This window comes from Moschus berezovskii, chromosome 14, assembly GCF_049115385.1.
Source record: "Moschus berezovskii isolate FMDL1 chromosome 14, NW_MosBer_1.0, whole genome shotgun sequence".
Taxonomy (NCBI): Eukaryota; Metazoa; Chordata; class Mammalia; order Artiodactyla; family Moschidae; genus Moschus; species Moschus berezovskii.
This window is the reverse complement of record NC_142473.1, coordinates 33678619-33697097: the sequence shown is the minus strand read 5'-3', so window position 1 is coordinate 33697097 and position 18479 is coordinate 33678619. Positions and strand designations below refer to the sequence as shown.

At 50.1% G+C, this 18479-nt stretch overlaps 3 protein-coding genes across 4 annotated transcripts; 2 read left to right on the top strand and 1 right to left on the bottom strand.

The window, feature by feature from the left end:
• The first annotated feature begins 2453 nt into the window (after positions 1-2453).
• On the top strand, positions 2454-7395 carry DPAGT1 (dolichyl-phosphate N-acetylglucosaminephosphotransferase 1). Its single transcript, XM_055423168.2, has 9 exons — positions 2454-2807; positions 3108-3228; positions 3404-3617; positions 3869-4015; positions 5228-5312; positions 5861-6049; positions 6364-6451; positions 6618-6773; positions 6855-7395. The coding sequence occupies exons 1-9, from the start codon at positions 2647-2649 to the stop codon at positions 6918-6920; spliced, it is 1227 nt and encodes a 408-aa protein (XP_055279143.1). The 5' UTR covers positions 2454-2646; the 3' UTR covers positions 6921-7395.
• A 136-nt stretch (positions 7396-7531) lies between these two features.
• On the top strand, positions 7532-8781 carry H2AX (H2A.X variant histone). The gene has a single exon (XM_088842984.1). It carries the CDS (start codon positions 8206-8208, stop codon positions 8635-8637), a length of 432 nt encoding a protein of 143 aa, XP_088699110.1. The 5' UTR covers positions 7532-8205; the 3' UTR covers positions 8638-8781.
• A 978-nt stretch (positions 8782-9759) lies between these two features.
• On the bottom strand, positions 9760-17280 carry HMBS (hydroxymethylbilane synthase). Of its 2 annotated transcripts, none has more exons than XM_055423172.2 (14): positions 16859-17280; positions 14442-14495; positions 14020-14092; positions 13591-13640; positions 13446-13501; positions 12988-13065; positions 12702-12779; positions 12512-12587; positions 11299-11412; positions 11013-11051; positions 10770-10889; positions 10494-10547; positions 10272-10358; positions 9760-10183 (listed from the first exon to the last, which is right to left on the bottom strand). In XM_055423172.2, exons 1-14 carry the CDS (start codon positions 16889-16891, stop codon positions 10010-10012), a joined length of 1086 nt encoding a protein of 361 aa, XP_055279147.1. In that variant the 5' UTR covers positions 16892-17280; the 3' UTR covers positions 9760-10009. The 2 variants fall into 2 exon arrangements, with proteins under 2 accessions (XP_055279147.1, XP_088699109.1); XM_088842983.1 differs by lacking the exon at positions 16859-17280 and adding an exon at positions 14671-14844.
• Between the last annotated feature and the right edge of the window lie 1199 nt (positions 17281-18479).

The window sequence follows — 18479 nt, the reverse complement described above, 5'->3', positions numbered from 1 at the left end:
ATAAAGAAACCTAAGATAAAATATTCCAATAAATATGTAAACACTGAGAATTTCTATACTATTTCCATCTTTTGAAAAATCTATTTGTATCATCCAAGTGGAATGGGAGGTCTTGGGGCTTGCTGATAAAGGAAAGGCAGGAAGAAATGGAAAAAAGTAACTCAGCTGCCTGGATAAAGCCACAGATATGGTCCTGTAAGTGTCATAGATCCAAACCCTCCAAAGCTGTCTCATAATGACTTGTTCACCACTGTGAAACATTTCTAGGACAGTCTTTTCAGGCAATAGGATTTAATAATGCATTGGTTTTGCTTACTGGAAGGCACTCAGGGCTCCCTAGCAGGAGATGTGCATCTCAGACCTTGCCTGTTCAGCCCAAGAAACCAGCTGAAACCATTGACAACCCACCTGATCCATGGATCCTAGGATGAACATTAGCATATAGACAGATGCTTTGAACTTGTATCAGGACAGGCACAGAATTTCAAGTGTGCCCAATCATGTGTTTGTTTCTCCTTGTGAGTCCGATAATCAACTGGGCATTTACATCATGGGAACCAAAATATTCTGATTATATAACAAGTATCCAAGTAACCATGTTCTGATAGTAACATGTATGTGTGGACCATGAATCCCCAGTGTCTTGTTTTTTAACAAGTCCCCTACCCTCTTCCAGTGCGGGTTGTGGGGGAGGGCTAATGATCTCTGGAGAAGAAGGAGACAAAGGTTCCCAAAGCCAAGATGGGAAGATTTATTAGGATTGGCCTCCAAATAAAACAGGAAATAGATACAGACTATTCCTCAGACCTCCAGGGAGTCTCAGCCTGCTCCTGATCAACAAGATAACTGAATGCTGCCTCCTCTGGGGCTCTCACAAGCTCCTCCTTTCCACCTGCTCCTGGTGTCTCACTTTCCCTGTTTGAAAGGCCCTTCCATTCTTGTCACATACTGAAATCTTTGGAGATATTACTCTTCCTCAAGGTCCTCTCACTTCCCCTGGTCACAACTAATTGTTCTCTCCTATTGCCCTCTGTACCTCTTTCAGATGGAGACTCATTATATGTGTTGATGCCTTCTATACAGATATCTGTGTGCTTAGCCCCAGGGGGACACCCTGTGGAACAGAAAACACTCTGCCTCTAGGGAATTACAGATGCACACTCATGTACCCATGTGCAGCTGCACACTCACACACAGAAAAACAATACCAATGGGATAATAAGTACTGAAAAACTGGTGGAAAACAACTATCAAATAATTACTGGCTTGATATATATATAAGCCATATATATGTCTTTATGTTGTTAATTAGAGCCACCTTCAAGTAGAAAGGACATTTGAGAGACAAGAGGGACTACCTTTGACCTAAAAAGTCAACCTGATTGTGACTCTTATTCAAAAGAATGAAGAAACTATCAGCATACTTGAGTTCTCTCCTCAACTTCCTCATGATGATTTCTTCCCTGAGGAAAAAATTTGCCAGCTAAGAGCCTGTGAATGCGTGATAAAGGGAAACAGGTGCCAAGCAAAAGGCACCTGACCTTGAGTTAGAAACCTGCCTGGGAATTCCTCAGGTTTACAAGAAGCCAGCCACTTTTGGGTCTGGTTCTCCTACTTAGTTCTTTCCAAAGCCTCGGCCTCACCTCCTCGGATTGGAAGGCTGTCACAGTCTAATGATCCAGTACGAAGGAAAGTCAAGTACTGGGTTAAATCCAAGACCTGAGAGCACTCCCAGCCCCATCAGTTCTGAAGTGCGCCTCTATGTTGCCCGGCAACTAACTGCTACTGCGGGGGTAGAAGGTGGGTGGGATGATGAAGGAAAAGTACCTGAATCAAGGACACCGGAAAACATGAAGTGGGAGGGGCTTTTCAAGTGTCTGCGCTTAAAATTTACATCATCTTCCAAACTGTAGCTGAGTTTCGGGGAACTGAGTTGTGTTTACCTTGGCTTCCTTCTTAACGTTGACTACCTTGGCAACAGGTTTTCTACAAGGAGCAGGTGCTGCTCCACATCCTTAGCCCGCCTGCCCCGCCTCGCCCCGCCCCTTGCTTCCTGTAGCCATCTTCCCAGCTCGAGAGGCGTCCCAGACTAAACGCCAGGCATTGGCTCTTTTAGCGTGACCAGCGGAGGCCGACGGAGCTAAACCTGACGTGGAACCAAAAATAAGCCGCGTCAGACACGTGGTACAAGGAGGCGTTCATCTTGGAACTGGGCAAGGAGTTTTTCCTCTTTGGGCTGTACATCTTTAATATGATGTTGGGAACGAATCTGCTTTTGTTTGTCCTTCTTTAATTGCTTTACCGGATCCCTGGTGATGATTCATCTCTCGAATAAAGGGTGTGGTTTAAAATCACACTTCGGTCCCCACTATTATGCCCGTATTAAAAATGGCCGCCTCCTTCCAGTGATAGTTGCTCTGCGAACCAGATCCGGGCGGAAACAGTGGGTAAGCAGAGGCAGAGGGGCAGAGCCAGGGTTGCTTCATAGAGGCTCGCGGGAGTCCCGAAGGCGGCTCAGGTCAGAGTTGTTGGGTTTTGCTCAGGCTGCTGTAGGAAGAGCCAGACTGTGGGGAGCGGCCACACCTTACTGCTGGAGCTTGCCCATTAGCTAAGAAGGCGGCCGAGTGGGCCCCCTGGCAGGTCACCATGTGGGCCTTCCCGGAGTTGCCGATGCCGCTGTTGGTGAATTTGATCGGCTCGCTGATGGGATTTGTGGCCACACTCACCCTTATCCCTGCTTTCCGAGGCCACTTCATCGCCGCGCGCCTCTGTGGCCAGGACCTCAACAAATCCAGCCGGCAGCAAATGTGAGGGGCCGGGCGTGGGGGTGGGGAGGAGTGGGCAGAGGCGGGGATTGGAATGCTTGACTGCGCGCGAGACAAAGCGCCAACCTAGCAGCCTGCCCGGGGTTCTGGGAGGTGGAGGGCAGATCTGGTTAGTACTGGGCAAGGGATGGAGGCGGAAAGGTGGGACCCTTGGATGTATCTGGGATTCCAGTGGTGGTGCCCTTCCCCGCCAAGTTAGGTGACGGTACTGCTTGCATTAGTGAGTGACCACGCCCCCTTTCCTCTTTTTCCCCCTTCACCTGACTTGCTGCTGGGCCACAGCCCAGAGTCCCAGGGAGTGATCAGCGGTGCTGTTTTCCTTATCATACTCTTCTGCTTCATCCCTTTCCCTTTCCTGAACTGCTTTGTGGAGCAGCAGTGTAAAGCCTTCCCCCACCATGAAGTAAGTGGGTTAGTGCGGGCGGCTGCCTGGGGCTAGGGCTAGGAGTTAGTGAAGAGAGTTGGGGTTATTTGGGTTTGCGGGGAGGAGCTGAGAACGAACGAAAAGACGGGTCTTCTTGAACGGAACGGTGAAGTGGGAGTAGGCTGGAGCCATGACATGCCCGAGCCTCCCCCAGTTTGTGGCCCTGATAGGTGCGCTCCTTGCCATCTGCTGCATGATTTTCCTGGGCTTCGCGGATGATGTACTGAATTTGCGCTGGCGCCATAAGCTGCTGCTGCCCACAGCTGCCTCACTGCCTCTCCTCATGGTCTATTTCACCAACTTTGGCAACACGACCATTGTGGTACCCAAGCCCTTACGCCCAATCCTTGGCCTGCATCTGGACTTGGGTGAGTAGCACTGCCACTTCTGCCGCTATGACCCCTACTCCAGGGCACCCTTGACCCCCTGTGATATATCCGGCTGAGCATCCTTCCTGGTGCTCCACATTCTCCTTCCTGTGTTGTTCCCCCCGTGTCTTCTTAGATCCTTTTGTTGACCTTTCATCCCACACTCGGACCTCACTACTTTCGTCAGAAGAATATCCTTAAATCCTCATTCCACAGGCGGCATTACTTTTCTTACTGTCTTCTTCCCACAGGGATCCTGTACTATGTCTACATGGGGCTGCTGGCAGTGTTCTGTACCAATGCCATTAATATCCTAGCAGGAATTAATGGCCTTGAAGCTGGCCAGTCGCTCGTCATTTCTGCTTCCATCATTGTCTTCAACTTGGTGGAGCTGGATGGTAGGTGGGATTGGAATAGGGAGAGAAGTCTGAGTGTTAAGGAAACGGCCTGATATCTGGCTTTGGGGAATTCAGAAAAAATGTGATATGTGAGAAATTATGGAAAATAAAGGAGCTATTTACTTATTAATAGTAAGTTACAAATAGTAACTAAGATTTGTTAAATGTGAGAAAGAAAGCCCTAGCATTTATAAAGGGATTGTCACTAAATGACAACCCACTCCAGTATTCTTGCCTGGAGAATCCCAGGGACAGAGGAGCTTGGTGGGCTGCCATCTATGGGGTCGCACAGAGTCGGACACGACTGAAGCGACTTAGCAGCAGCAGCAGCCTTCTCCTATTGAACATAAACAATTTTATAAAACCCCAAATCAGATAGGGTAACTCTATCTGTGACCAAAACCAGACTCCCTCTATAACTGTGTCTGAGAATAGACAAAACCACAGGAACACAGTACATCTCACAATGACCAAGATCCCCTGCTAGCTAAAATGAGTGGTTGCTGCTTCCTTCTGATAACAGCTCAGTTCTTCTCACTTCTTGGATAAAAATTATTAAGCTTCTCAATCATGGTACTAATCGTGCTGACAGCACCCAGTCCAAGGCAAGACTCTGCCTCCTTGCATCCTCCGCAGAATCACTTAAAACAAATCCTATAACAAGTCCTCCCAACACCTCCTTACTGAGGCATCCTAAGGTTTCCCACAGTGTGTGGGTTCCAAAGTGTCCCTTGTTAAATCTCAATAAACCTAGCTTTGACTCCAGGCATGTTTCTAGTGGTCTTTGGCTGAAGGACCTCCATAAGGGCTTATTAAAGTTAAGCACTTTAAAAATGTAATCTCACTTTAAATTCTGTAGCAGCTCTATGTGGCAGGTATTTTTATCAACTTTTTTCACAGATAAGAAACTGAGACTCAGAGAGGTTAAACGTGTCATGATCAAGGTCACTCAGGAAGTAAAGCTGATATTCAAACCAGGGTGTGAATGGTCTGAACCAAATGTAAGACAGTAACTAGTTTAGGAGGGGTTCATGAAAGAGGTGAAATATTGGAAATTGCCTGGTTGATATAAAAAGGGGTAGTGAGTACTTGAGACTTTAGAGAGGTGGACTGTATAGCTTGGGAAAGAACTTAGAGACAGAGGAAAATAGGACCATGATGTGCAGGGGAAGTGGACATCAACTTTTCCTTCTTTTTCCCCTTCTTCCAAAGGTGATTATAGAGATGATCACATCTTTTCCCTCTACTTCATGATACCCTTTTTTTTCACCACCTTGGGACTGCTCTACCATAACTGGTAAGTAGGCCTGTGGACGGGGTACAGCTCTTTGGACATGTGGCAGGTATTGTCCTGATTGTGACCCATCTCCTGGAACAGAGGCTAAACCTGCACATCTCTGTATTGTTCTCTGGGTCTTTAGTTGGTAATATTCTTAAGTCTTGGGCTTCCCCAGTGGCTCAAAGCTAAAGAATCCACCTGCAGTATAGGAGACCTGGTTCAATCCCTGGGACAGGAAGAGTCTTGAAGCAGGACATGGCAACCCACTCCAGTATTCTTCTCTGGGAAATTCCATGGCAGTCTATGGTTCATGGCTTCACAAAGAGTTAGACATGACTGAGCAACTTAGCATGCACTCATTCGTAAATCAGTCACTGGGGCAGATGCTGTGGAGCCCCCAGGAATAGAAAGAATCAGGGCCTTGGTTCCTGGAGAGTTGCTGGGAGAGCGGGAACCCTCTCTGAGCCAGATCTAGCCAGGGCTAGCCCAGTGCCCAGGATGTGTAATGTGAGATAAAGGATTGCTAACACGTATTGCTACTGGCTCAGATCCTCTCCCCCACGCAGGTACCCATCACGGGTGTTTGTGGGAGATACCTTCTGTTACTTTGCTGGCATGACCTTTGCCGTGGTGGGCATCTTGGGACACTTCAGCAAGACCATGCTCCTCTTCTTCATGCCCCAGGTGTTCAACTTCCTCTACTCACTGCCTCAGCTCCTGCATATCATCCCCTGTCCTCGCCACCGTATACCCAGGTAGCTTTGGGGCTTGAAAGGGACATCGTAGCTTTGTCACTTGGGATGCCTTAGATGTTTGCTGTGCAAAGGGAGTGGGCCCAAAGGAGGGCTTTCTCCACACAGTTAGCCCTTTTTACATTACAGAGCACATTTAGTTACATGATCTCATTTAATGTTCACAGCAGCACTGATCACACAGAAGTATGCAGCAGAACCAGAAATAGATCTCAGGGTGTTTGACTCTACATTTAGTGCTCTTTCTATGAATTAACCACAGTGAGGAGAGTTCTTTGTGTAGTGGCCCAGTCACATGAAGCTCTCTTCCCCTGCAGACTCAATACCAAGACAGGCAAACTGGAGATGAGCTATTCCAAGTTCAAGACCAAGAGCCTCTCTTTCTTGGGCACCTTTATTCTAAAGGTAACAGGGTAACAAGGAGGTAAGGCTCTAGGCTGCCATTCTGAATTCAGGGAATGGGAAAACCTAGGCCTACATCAGACCCGAGGGGAGTTTGCAAGCATTCAGCAGATCCCATTCCTGAAGCATAAGTATTAGCAAAAGTTCTCTCCACTTTTGGCCCCTCCAGGTAGCAGAGAACGTTGGGCTACTGACGGTGCACCACAGTGAGAATGAGGATGGTGCCTTCACGGAATGTAACAACATGACCCTCATCAACTTGCTACTTAAAGTCTTTGGGCCCATGCATGAGAGAAACCTCACCCTCTTCCTGCTGCTGCTACAGGTGCAATGCTGTTGGGGGTGTGGTTTACACCTCCTTGTCTCCTTCTCCAGGGTTCTTACTATAGATCATTTCTCCTTGCAGGTTGTCGGTAGTGCTGTCACCTTCTCCATTCGGTACCAGCTTGTCCGACTCTTCTATGATGTCTGAGTCCCCTGATCCATTGCCCTTTGCTTCACAGCCTCCTGGGTTCCTGACTCAGGCCAACGTCTCCTGGACCAAGACTTCCAACTGGCCCAGGCCTCTCCCACCCTTCATTTTCCTCCAGATTTTGTTCTCAGCATTTCCTTTCCCCTGTGATTATTGACACCGGGGCCTGTCTTGCTGTCCAATGACTGGTGATTGGACTTTGCCTATGGCTTTCTTCAGCTTGCCACTCTCCCTCTCCATCCATCTTTGCTGCCTTCTAAGTTGGGGTACTATAGCTTTTATGCAGTTACCCACAACTCTGACACTCAAGGAAAATGCTGGACTTGGGGACAGAACCCTGACTGGGGATAGGGACACAGGTTCAAAGGTGACTTGACATTTGACTATAAATTAAGTATTCTGATGATTAAGAGCAGACCGGGGGCCAGGTGCTCCCAGTGGTGACAATAAAGTATTGTCTTTTTCTTGTTGTTTCTATAGGTGTATTTCCTATATGGGCATTGTAGGGTGGATGGGAAAGTTTGAAGGAGGTATTTCCTCGGAGAGGATGCCTATCTCTGTCCCATCCTTTTTTCTTTCTTTTTTTTTTAAGCACATCAGGCGCCTCCTAGCAAGAAGTGATCAGAAAGAACAGAACCAGACAGAACATGTTGAATAAATGTGAAATCCTGCTGCTCAGGTGGCATAAAGGGCCATAAGATTGGCATTATCTGTTCTCTGGGGTAGGGTTGGACTTTCAAGTGGATCTCATTCCTTCCTTTTTTCACTCTCCTTTTGCCAGGTAGGAGGAGGGAGTGACCAGACCTAGAACGAGAGGCAGAGGTAGTTGTGGTGTTGACTCTTCCTTTAAAAATCCTAGGCCTGCCTTGCGCAGACTTCCCAGACGCTCTAGAGGTGGCTTCCGACTCTACCCTTCCTGTCTTCCGGTTCTGGTCTCGGGCTGTAGCGTTTAAATCTGGCGCGCTTCATTTGGATTGGCTACAGCCGAGACTGGCTGGCTGTCGGGTAGTCTCTGCGCCTCCTCGCCCGTTCCCCGGGCAAAGGGTTTTCAAATTCGACCAATCGGCGGACGCGTTCCCTCAGCTGAGGCGCGTCACCGAAGAGTTAACCGCAGCCAACCAGAGGCGGGTTTGGAGAAAAGAGCCAATCAGGAGGGCGCGGGGGTGTGCCCTGAGGGGCTTATAAGAGCAGCCCCGGGGCGCGCGCGGAAGCGTTAGACTGCGGCGGGTGGTTGTTCCTGTGTGTTTTTAGCCGTCCTTCTCACCGCTCCTCTACCTCATACAGCATGTCTGGCCGCGGCAAGACGGGCGGCAAGGCCCGCGCCAAGGCCAAGTCGCGCTCTTCGCGAGCGGGCCTCCAGTTTCCCGTGGGCCGCGTGCACCGGTTGCTGCGGAAGGGCCACTACGCCGAGAGGGTGGGCGCCGGTGCGCCGGTCTACCTGGCGGCGGTACTCGAGTACCTCACCGCTGAGATCCTGGAGCTGGCGGGCAACGCGGCCCGCGACAACAAGAAGACGCGGATAATTCCCCGCCACCTGCAGCTGGCCATCCGCAACGACGAGGAGCTCAACAAGCTGCTGGGCGGCGTGACGATCGCCCAGGGAGGCGTCCTGCCCAACATCCAGGCCGTGCTGCTGCCCAAGAAGACCAGCGCCACCGTGGGGCCGAAGGCGCCAGCGGGCGGCAAGAAGGCCACCCAGGCCTCTCAGGAGTACTGAGGGCGCCCGTGCCGCCACCGCCCGGCCCTCCCCTCTACACCACAAAGGCCCTTTTAAGGGCCACCACAGCACTCACGGGAAGAGCTGGGCCACTTCGGGCTCCGGGCCGGGCGGCCGCGCGCTCGCCCCTTCCCGGCCCGCCCCTCCCCCTGCGGCTCGCTCCCGCCGAGGCTCGGCGGAGGGCGCGCGTTCGAACGCCGCTCGGCCCCGGGAGCGAGCTCGTGACTCGGCCGGCTTGGCCCCAGAATGCCGATGGGCTGCGGGGACGCCGCGGCACCTTCCGGAAGGCTGGGCCAGCCGAGCTGACGCAGGGCCGGGGAGTGCGGGAGGAAGGTGAGTCGGTGCGGACGGTCGCCGGCGAGGCCGTGCGCTCTGCTACAGCTCGGTGCTTAGGACGGGACTCGATTGCCGCAGCCGGCGGAGTCGATCGGATGCTTCATTTCGTCTCGGGACCCTTTTTGCTGCCGGATCTCGGGCCTCGCACGTCCATGTTCCCACCATCTTCATTCACAGGCCTGTGCGCGTCCTGGAAGAACCCTTCGCGGCGTGAGCGTCTCCAACGTTAGCCGGTCCTGGCGGCGTGGGGTCTGCGGGAGCCCTGCCCCCGGGCCCGCCCCTCCTCCCCGCTACCTTCCCGGCGGGTCCACTCCGCCTGCCAAGCACCTAGATACCAGCACAAGTCCGTTAATCCCCGTCTGGACTGAGCCGCCTTTGGCTTCGGAACTGGAATTTCGCAGCTAACCCATCCAAAACTAGTACTTTAGGTATTGGGGAGAGTTTCAGATGGACTAATTTTATTAAAGGGTTGTTTTTTCCTAAAGAAAAGTGAAGTGTCTTCATTTTGCGAAAGGGTTGTAGAGTCGACTCTAGATACCTAAAGGTAGTGGGGGAGGGGAACCGATATAAGGCTTTACTGTTAACTGGAGTGACAAATTGTAGATTGTTAAGATGATGGCTTTCTTGGCGTTCCCTGGGAGACACTTGATTCTGTCAGAAAATAGAACTACTGACAGAAGGCGTTTTTCAGGAGAACTTTGAAGGGGTCCTAGCCTCAGAGATCAGGCATAAATAAAGGGTTTTGAGTTTGTCCTTCCTTTCCTGCAGCCCCACCAAAAACAAAAACCACCTTCAAATTTGGTTTATTAGTAGAACTGGTTACATTCAAAGGCTGTGGCTTATTATTAAGATTTTTTTTTCTCTAGAGAGGAAGCCCCCACCTACTGGGGAGGCAAGGCCTCACGGTGAGACAAGTCTCTGGAAGTCTCTGCCCCTGCAGTTCAATCCTGTGGGGGCAGTCACTCCTCAGGTAGCGGAGGGCTGGGATGTAGGCACTGGGCACCAGCAAGGCAGGCACCTGTGCCCCACAGACCAATTAGTGGGCTTCATTGAGCTGCCGTGCAACATCCAAGATGTTCTTGGCTCCTTTGTTCAGCAACAAGGTGGCCAGGCTGATGCCAAGGTTCTCAGCAGCCAGCTGGGGTTGTCGTGGAATGTTCCGGGCAGTGATGCCCACCAGCTGTGGATCATCTTCAGGGCCATCTTCATGCTGGGTGAGGGAAGAAGGGTTGGATTTGGTGAGAACGAAAGGGGAGGTAACATAAAGATGTGTTTCCCTCCCCCTCCAGCCTTGGCACCTGGACAGGGACATGGATGGTGGTTTGCATGGTGTCTTGCATGGTCTCTGCTCCATTCAGACTCCAGACTCCTCCAGTCAGGTACAACTGGGAAAGAAAATGGCTGCCTCAGTAAATTGTAAGAGAGAACTGCTTAGAAACCTGTGCTCTTCATGCTGGTGGATACACAGGGGAAATGCCAGAGTTCCTTCCCTGCCCTCCCAGCCATCTTCCCCTGCTTACCTGCCCATCCTTAATAGCTGTATGCACTGCCACTGGCACACTGCAACCTCCTTCCTGCAACAAGTTCTCCCTGTTAGCTTAAGACCCTTATCACCACCCTGTAACCAGAGCCCACAGAGATACACAGACCCCTGCTAAGGACATCGGAAAATGAATCACGGGGCCCAGACCTGGGTCCTGTCCACTCTTAAAGAGTTATGACTAAATACATAGCACTGAGAAATCTCCCCATTACCCTTCCTAATATCCACACCTCCACAGGAGCACAGGTCCTACCAGGTGCCTCAGGAAGGATCGTTCAGCAATGCAGCGAAGTAGAGTCTCAGGATCGTGCAACACACCCACCAGGTCCAAGATGTCCTGGTCTTTGGCTCGAACTTCCACACCCAGAGCCCCCTAATGGGAAAACAGCCTAAGATACCAGTACCAATCTTTCCCCAGCCAGTGGAGCTAAGGGACAGTACTTGGTTGAAAACAAAAGAAGTAGACACAGTACATGGCTTCCCTGGTCGAGCATACCTGACCCACAGCATACATGCACTCCTCAGGGTGCAGGATCTGTGGGGGCAGAAGAGGCAGTCAGAAGGGTGGAGGTAGGGGTGCCCAGAAGCACACAGCACTGAGTTGGGGTTTCCCTACCTACAGAAAGCCTGGATAAGCAAAAGTGGAAGTCCAGCCTCTAATCCTCAACCTTGCCAACCTGGGACTCATTTCCGGCTTGCACTGGCTAGAGGTGGGTATTCAGAAAGAATATAGGCAGGAAGGAGGTGAAGATAACTAGAGAGGGGAGAGGGACAGGCCCTACCTGCCCCACCCGGTTCTGCCAGCCCATGCGCTGCAGGCCAGCTGCGGCCAGGATGATGGCACTGAACTCCTGCAGCTCATCCAGCTTCCGCAACCGCGTGTTGAGGTTTCCCCGCTGTGGAGAAAGGCTAAGGACCACAAGCTCTGGGCAGGCTTGAGCCTGATGCTGTTTCCTCTGCCTGAGTCTCTCTAGCTGCGAACTTCTCACCCTTGAGTTCTCAGCTTGGTGATAACTGCTAACATTTACTCATACTTGCTATATGCCACACACTGTCCTGAAGCGCTTTATATACATCAATTCATGAATTTTCACCACAGCCCTAGGGTGAAAGAGTAGGCAGTAGTATTACCATCTCCATTTTACAGATGAGGAAATGATACAGAGAGGTTTTAAGTTATATTTAACCTTACCCAAGGTTACAACACCTCTAAGAAGCCTTCCTTGACCCTCAAGTCTGTGTTTAGATGTTCCAGCTAGAAGCCTCCAGAGAATTCTCTACTTTCCACATTGAAGTACTTAGTAAATACTACTCTGAAAATCAGCTTTACAAACATAACTGTAAAAAACAAAACAATATGGTGGAAAATAAAAATGGATTTATGGTTACCAAAGGGGAAAGTAGTGGAGTAGGGATAAATTAGGAGTTTGAGATTAGCTGATACAAACGACTATATATAAAACATAAACAACAAGCTCCCATGCTATAGCACAGGGAACTATGTCCACTATCTTGTAATAAACCACAATGGAAAATAATATGAAAAGGAATATGTATATATATGTATAACTGAATCACCAAATCACCAGAAATTAACATTGTAAGTCAACTATACTTCAATTAAAAAGTTTAATTAATTAAAATGGAAGCAACTGGCAATCCCACTGCCTCCATGTAACCATTATTCAGCATCACTGTATTGTCAATGCCTGGTTGTCTGTCTCCAGAACTAAAATGGAAACTATGTTAGGAGGGACAATGCTGATCTTGCTCACCATATCCCCAGTGCCAGGCACTTGCTTGGGGCTAAGAAAACATGAAAGGATTATGAAAGGATGGATGGACAGATGGGTGGGTGGATGAATGGGATGACATGCAGTCCACTGCATTCACAGTCCACTTCCTCTGGAAGTCCTTCCCACTCACAACTCCCAGGGACCTCTGGACTTTGTCTTCCTTCTTGGCTGCTGCCTCCTCCCTTCTCTGAAAGGATACAATACTCTTGAACTCCAGATGTGGGAACTTTCTCTGCAGTTGGGCTGCTCTCCGCAGGGAGCTAGTTCCTACCACGCTGTGCGGAGAGATGGTTTAAAATGGGATTTAACCCTAAGCAGGAACTGTTCTGAAATCTCCTCCTTCCACCCCTCCACCTGCTGTACATATCCCAAGATGCCTGTCCACTCACCTCTTCTCTGGCAAGGTTTCTAGAGTCTTCCCAACAAATTTTGGGTGAAAGACAACAGCATCATAGGGGCTCTCCCGCCTGGAGATGGAGAGGCCATAGAATGAGGGAGAGATCTTAGTTCAGGTCACTTCCAGTCTCTCTCAATAGTCAACTAACTAGCATTTTCTGAGTCTTCTGCCATGCATGACATTCCTCAGGTTAAGGGAGACAGCCAAGAGACAGAAGGCCAAGTCCCAAAGGGAAAAGTCAAGGTTAATGTGACTTCCCTGACTGGCAGAGCTCTTACTTGCAGACAGCTCCAATGGTGAAGCCAGGAGGAAGCACCGTGGGCAGGTCCTTCAGCGAGTGAACAACCAGGTCCACTCTAGGGAGATGGGAGAGAGGCAAGAAGAAGGGGTCTGAGCAGCAGGCCCCAGCCCTTCTCCACTCACTCCTGCCTGCATGTCACTGGTGGAGCCTAGAGCAGTTCAGGAAGCGGGCATTTCTGAGACCTTGTGTCCCTGAGACTTGCTCCCCTCCTCTCTTCCCTCTCACTCCCTTCCCCCAGCCAGTCCAGCACCCCAGGCAGCCAGATGGCTCAGATCCAGGACTCTCTCCTTTTCTGAGGCCTGAAAAACTCACATATGAGCCCCTCTCTAGCCTATCCAAGCGTTTAAGCCTAGCAGTCTAGCTGACACCCAGATGTGATGGGCACTGGGGTCCTAGCGAGAGCTTGGAGGACATCATGCTCCCAATTTCACTTACTCATTCCTCTCCAAGGCATGCTCCAGCTCCTTGGTAAACAGGCTCTTCTCTCCAATCTGCCAGGCAAGAAAGAACTTCAAGGTGAATCTTTGGGGGAAAGGAAAGAGGAGCAGGGAGGAAAGGGTTGGATGGAAAATGGTGTTACCTTAGAGAGCGCAGTATCAAGAATCTTGTCCCCCGTGGTGGACATAGCAACTGAAGAGAAAGTCAACCAATTAGATGCTCATGGAACAGCATTTATTGAGCCCCTCCTAAGCCCAGCACTTGTGCCAAGACTGGCAGTGGATACAGAGGCAGAAAAGTGCCAGATCCTATCCCCTGAGAAGTACAATCTAGGAGGAAAACCAGACGCAATCATAAAAAGACCCAAAGCAGAAGATGTTAAAATGCTAGGCTAGCCCAGGTAAGCTCAAAGCTGGAGGTGCTCAGAGGAGGGAATGGGCCCTCCAAACTGGGGATAGCCAAGAACTTTCAGAGGCAATGGGACCAGGCTCTGGTCAAAGAAAGCCCCCTTTGTCGGGGGGGTACGGGTAAAAGCTTCCAAACAGCTTCCATTCCTGTCCAGAAAACTCACTTATTTCAAACTGCAGGCCTGGGTATAAAGCTTTCAGCGTTGCCACCACACTGTCCGTCTGTATGCGAGCCAGCTGGGGGGAGAAATTCAGGTTATCCCTGTAGTCTGGCCACTACCCTAGGCTCAAATCCTCAGAGGGTCATGGAGATCCTGAAGGGATTGGAATTCAGAGAGGGAACTGAATGGCCACCTAGGAAGGGGAGGGGTCTGTACTGGGAGTCCTCTGTACCCCAATAACTTCCCCAGCCTAGGGACTATCTCTTCACAGAATGCCATCTGTCATTCTGCAGGGGATTTAATGCTCAGTCACCCCATTTTCTCCATCCCCAGGCTGCTGAGAACCCTCTGGGCCCCCCAACTTATAATACTATGAACACAGAACTCTTCTGACAAACCTCCTCCACCCTGGTACCTGCACTAACCTGGCTCTTGCGGGTACCCACTCGAATCACTCTCATCTTTGGGGTATCTTCTTCCTGCAAAAAAAGTCCCCAGGTTACAGTCCCCGCTGCTATTCGAGATCCTCAAAACCTTGTCCAAGAACCAGACTCACTGGCTTGGAATAAAGGAACCTCAGCCCCTTCCCTGTGGCCACCTGAGCCTCAGAGGGGGGAAAGACTTCCAAGACAGTCCCTTTACCTTCCCTAATACCTTCTGCCTCCTCACAGATCCAGAGAAGCAGAGACCAGAGAGAAGCGACAGTAGGACCCGCTGTTGCTGTAATGACAAAGACACTATGCCCTGAAGCCCATCTCAGCAAAGGCACCAGGAATGCTGCACTCAACCAGGTGGATAGAGAGATAAGGCCCATCAGCCTGGCCCCAGAGAGGGCGGGCCTGCAGCAGGCAGGGGTAGGGCAGCTGGGGCCACACAGGGGAACTTGCGCTGAGTCACTGAGGACAAGTTCAGCATCCCCAACAGAGCAGCACTCAAGAAAGCTTCAGTGCTACCTAGATACTATAAGACCTACCCTATAGCTGCCACACTATGTATCCTGTAATCTGGTTGGCATGCACGTATAAAGGACTGGGGCCAACAGATGTGACACACAGTCCTGCTTAGCTTCTTGGCAGGGTGACCTTAAATTCACCATCTTGTTTTTCATCTATAAAATTATTTGTTCATCTATAAAATGAAGTTTGCACTCAAGTATCTTCTGCTTTTGATATTCTATAAGACTAAGAGGGTAAGCTGTCTAATGTCCCTTCACCTAGAATGTGGCCTCTGATTTCACCAAGAAGGAAATATTAGGATGGGATATACCACTTCCTCTTGTCAGTGTATCTTGGACAAACGTATTCAGTGCCAACCAGGAACAACGAAGTTCTCCAGTCTGAGGTCCTGTTTCTTTCCAGATCAGGCAATAGACCCTACAGACACTATCAACTTTCCCTATTCTGGAATCTTCATCCTATGGAGTTCTTCTGCAGCCAGGTATCTGGGGCCTCTGTCACTAGAGGAGGTAACAGCTGGTTGCTCGCAGACTCTAGTCTGCTCCACCAGCTATCACTTCTCCAATAAGTAAACCCTAGGGTACCCTGAGCAAATTAGACTAAACTCGAAATGCCAAACATGGCCACTAAAATTCTGGGTCACAAGAAGCCCACAGAAACATTCCAGAAATTGCTATGTTCAAACAATTTTATTGATTCTGCCCAGCATATTCAAGTCAAACTCTTCCACTAGAAAGATCCTTATCAAGAACATATATACTAGAGCTATTGCTATTAATTTTCTTAACAACTTAGCAGGTAGAGAGGAACCATGTTACAGAAGCAAAGGCTGGCTGTGAAGAGCAAAGCAACTTGACCAGGGCCACAGGTTAAATCATGGGTGCATGCACGTGCAGGCTCAGTCGTGTCTGACTCTTTGTGACCCCATGGATTGTAGCCCACCACGTTCCTCTGTCCATGAAATTTTCCCAGCAAGAATGCTGAAGCAGGTTGCCATTTCCTACTCCAGGGGATCTTCCTGACCCAGGGACGGAACCTGTGTCTCCTGCATTGGCAGGCGGATTCTTTACCACTGGGTAAAGAATGCTTTACCACTGACAGTTGGAATCCACATCGTGTTACTCCCAGTCCAGCGCTCAGGTATGTCAACAATGGCAAAGAGTCCCACTCCTTACCAGCAGGTAGTTCAGGAAGAGATAAACTGCTGCCCCCCTCCTTTCTTATCTCAGGCTGACTTTGGCCTCATCAGCTCTGCACTTTGCACCTGCACGAGCCCAAAGCTAGGACCCCAGGCTAAGAATAGGAAGGCTCTAGGGCGCTCCCCACCCACAAAGGTAGTAACTCATTGGTGCCTCAGCTGGGGAATTTTGAGTGTAGGTTGGGGCTAGGTGGCCGTTATAAGAAAAAGAGCGGAGAAGGTGCACTTCCAAAACGTTTGTGTGCAGTTCGGAGATTTAGAGGTATGCTCTCCTTTCTCGATCCGAATTGCCTCGGACCTGTCCAGAGTGAAGGGATCCCATGGAATAGCACCCTGTCTAGTGTACATGAATTTTCCTGGGTTGGGTCACTAAATTTAGAGCCGTGGACTCCAGACCTCATGGAATGCCATTTAGATCCCCGCAGCAACGAGGTTCCCGTTCGAGACAAATCTTCTGCTCTTTAGTCTGTCCCCACCGTTTACAGATTCCCCCAGGGCAACACGGATTGTAAGGGTAACCCAGCTACTGGCCCTTTAAAAACTATTCGGGCCAAAGCAGTGAATGAGGGGGTGGGGAGACAGATAATCGTCCCGACCAATGGGCGACGGAGAGTGGCAACTTGGGGCCAATCGTAGCACCGCTAGTGCGGAAGACTGAGGTTGAGAGGGTCACCGGCTCTGGACTCACCGCCGTTGCGGCCGCGTTGCCATTACCAGACATGGCTGTGCTCGGCAGGTAGGCCGGGGGCTGCTGCCAATGTCCTCCGGTGTCGGGGAAGCCGAAGGCCCCTGCCGGCCGAACACTGGGCTCGCGCAGGTCTCCAGCTTCTCCAGCAGCCACACACTCCCGGCTCCGCTAAGGGACTGCGTCACTTCCGGCGCCGCCAGACAGGGCGGGACTTCCCCTGGGCGGGAATTAGAACGATTGCGACAGCGAAGACCTTACCTCGGGTTACCATCGCTGCTGATATTGCAACCTTGCTTATTTAACTTAAATGCAGAGTTCAGTTCAGTTCAGTTCAGTCGCTCAGTCGTGTCCGACTCTCCGCGACCCCATGAATCACAGCACGCCCGGCCTCCCTGTCCATCACCAACTCCCGGAGTACACTCAAACTCATGTCCACAGAGTCGGTGATGCCATCCAGCCATCTCATTCTCCGTCGTCCCCTTCTCCTCCCGCCCCCAACCTTTCCCAGCATCAGAGTCTTTTCCAGTGAGTACATCTTGCGAAATCCCGGACTGGATGAAGCACAAGCTGGAATCAAGATGGCCGGGGGAAAGATCAATAACCTCAGATATGTAGATAAAACTACCCTTTTGGCAGAAAGCAAACCTCTTGATGAAAGTGAAAGAGGAGAGTGAAAAAGCTGGATTAAAATTCAATATTCAAAAAACTAAGATCATGGCATCCGGTCCCATCACTTCATGGCAAATAGATGGGGAAACAATGGAAACAGTGACAGACTTTATTTTCTTGGGCTCCAAATCATTGCAGACGGTGACTGCAGCCATGAAATTAAAAGATGCCTGCTCCTTGGAAGAAAAGCTATGACAGACCTAGACAACATATTAAAAAGCAGAGATATTACTTTACTGACAAAGGTCTGTCTAGTCAAAGCTATGGTTTTTCCAGTAGTCATGTAAAAAAGATGTGAGTTTAACCATAAAGCTGAGCACCGAAGAATTGACACTTTTGTACTGTGGTGTTGGAGAAGGCTCTTGAGAGGCCAGTGGACTGCAAGGAGATCCAACCAGTCCATCCTAAAGGAACTCTGTCCTGAATATTCATTGCTAGGACTGATGCTGAAGCTGAGGCTCCAAAATTTTGGCCATTTTGGCCACCTAATGCAAAAAACTGAGTCATTGGATAAGACCCTGATGCTCGGGAAGATTGAAGGCAGCAGAAGGGGACGACAGAGAATGAGATGGTTGGATGACATCACCAACTAGATGGACATGAGTTTGAGCAAGCTCTGGGATTTGGTGATGAACAGGGAAGCCTGGTGTGCTGCACTCCATGGGGTCGCAAAGAGTTGGACATGACTGAGCAACTGAACTGACTGAGCACCCCTACTCCCTAAGGCTGGCTCCGGTCTTCATTGTTTGAGACCTAGGCCCAACTGTTCATTTTTACCTAACCAGGAGTACTGATGTCCTGTGGTTAAAATATGCTCCCCAGATTTAGCCACAAAATAAGTTGTTGTCCCTACTGCCCCTCAAAAGTAAGTCAATAAGCCAGAAGTGGGAGTCCCCGAGAGGAAAAGGATATTAAGCCCTACTAATCAGGGTTGTGGACTTCCCAGGTGGCG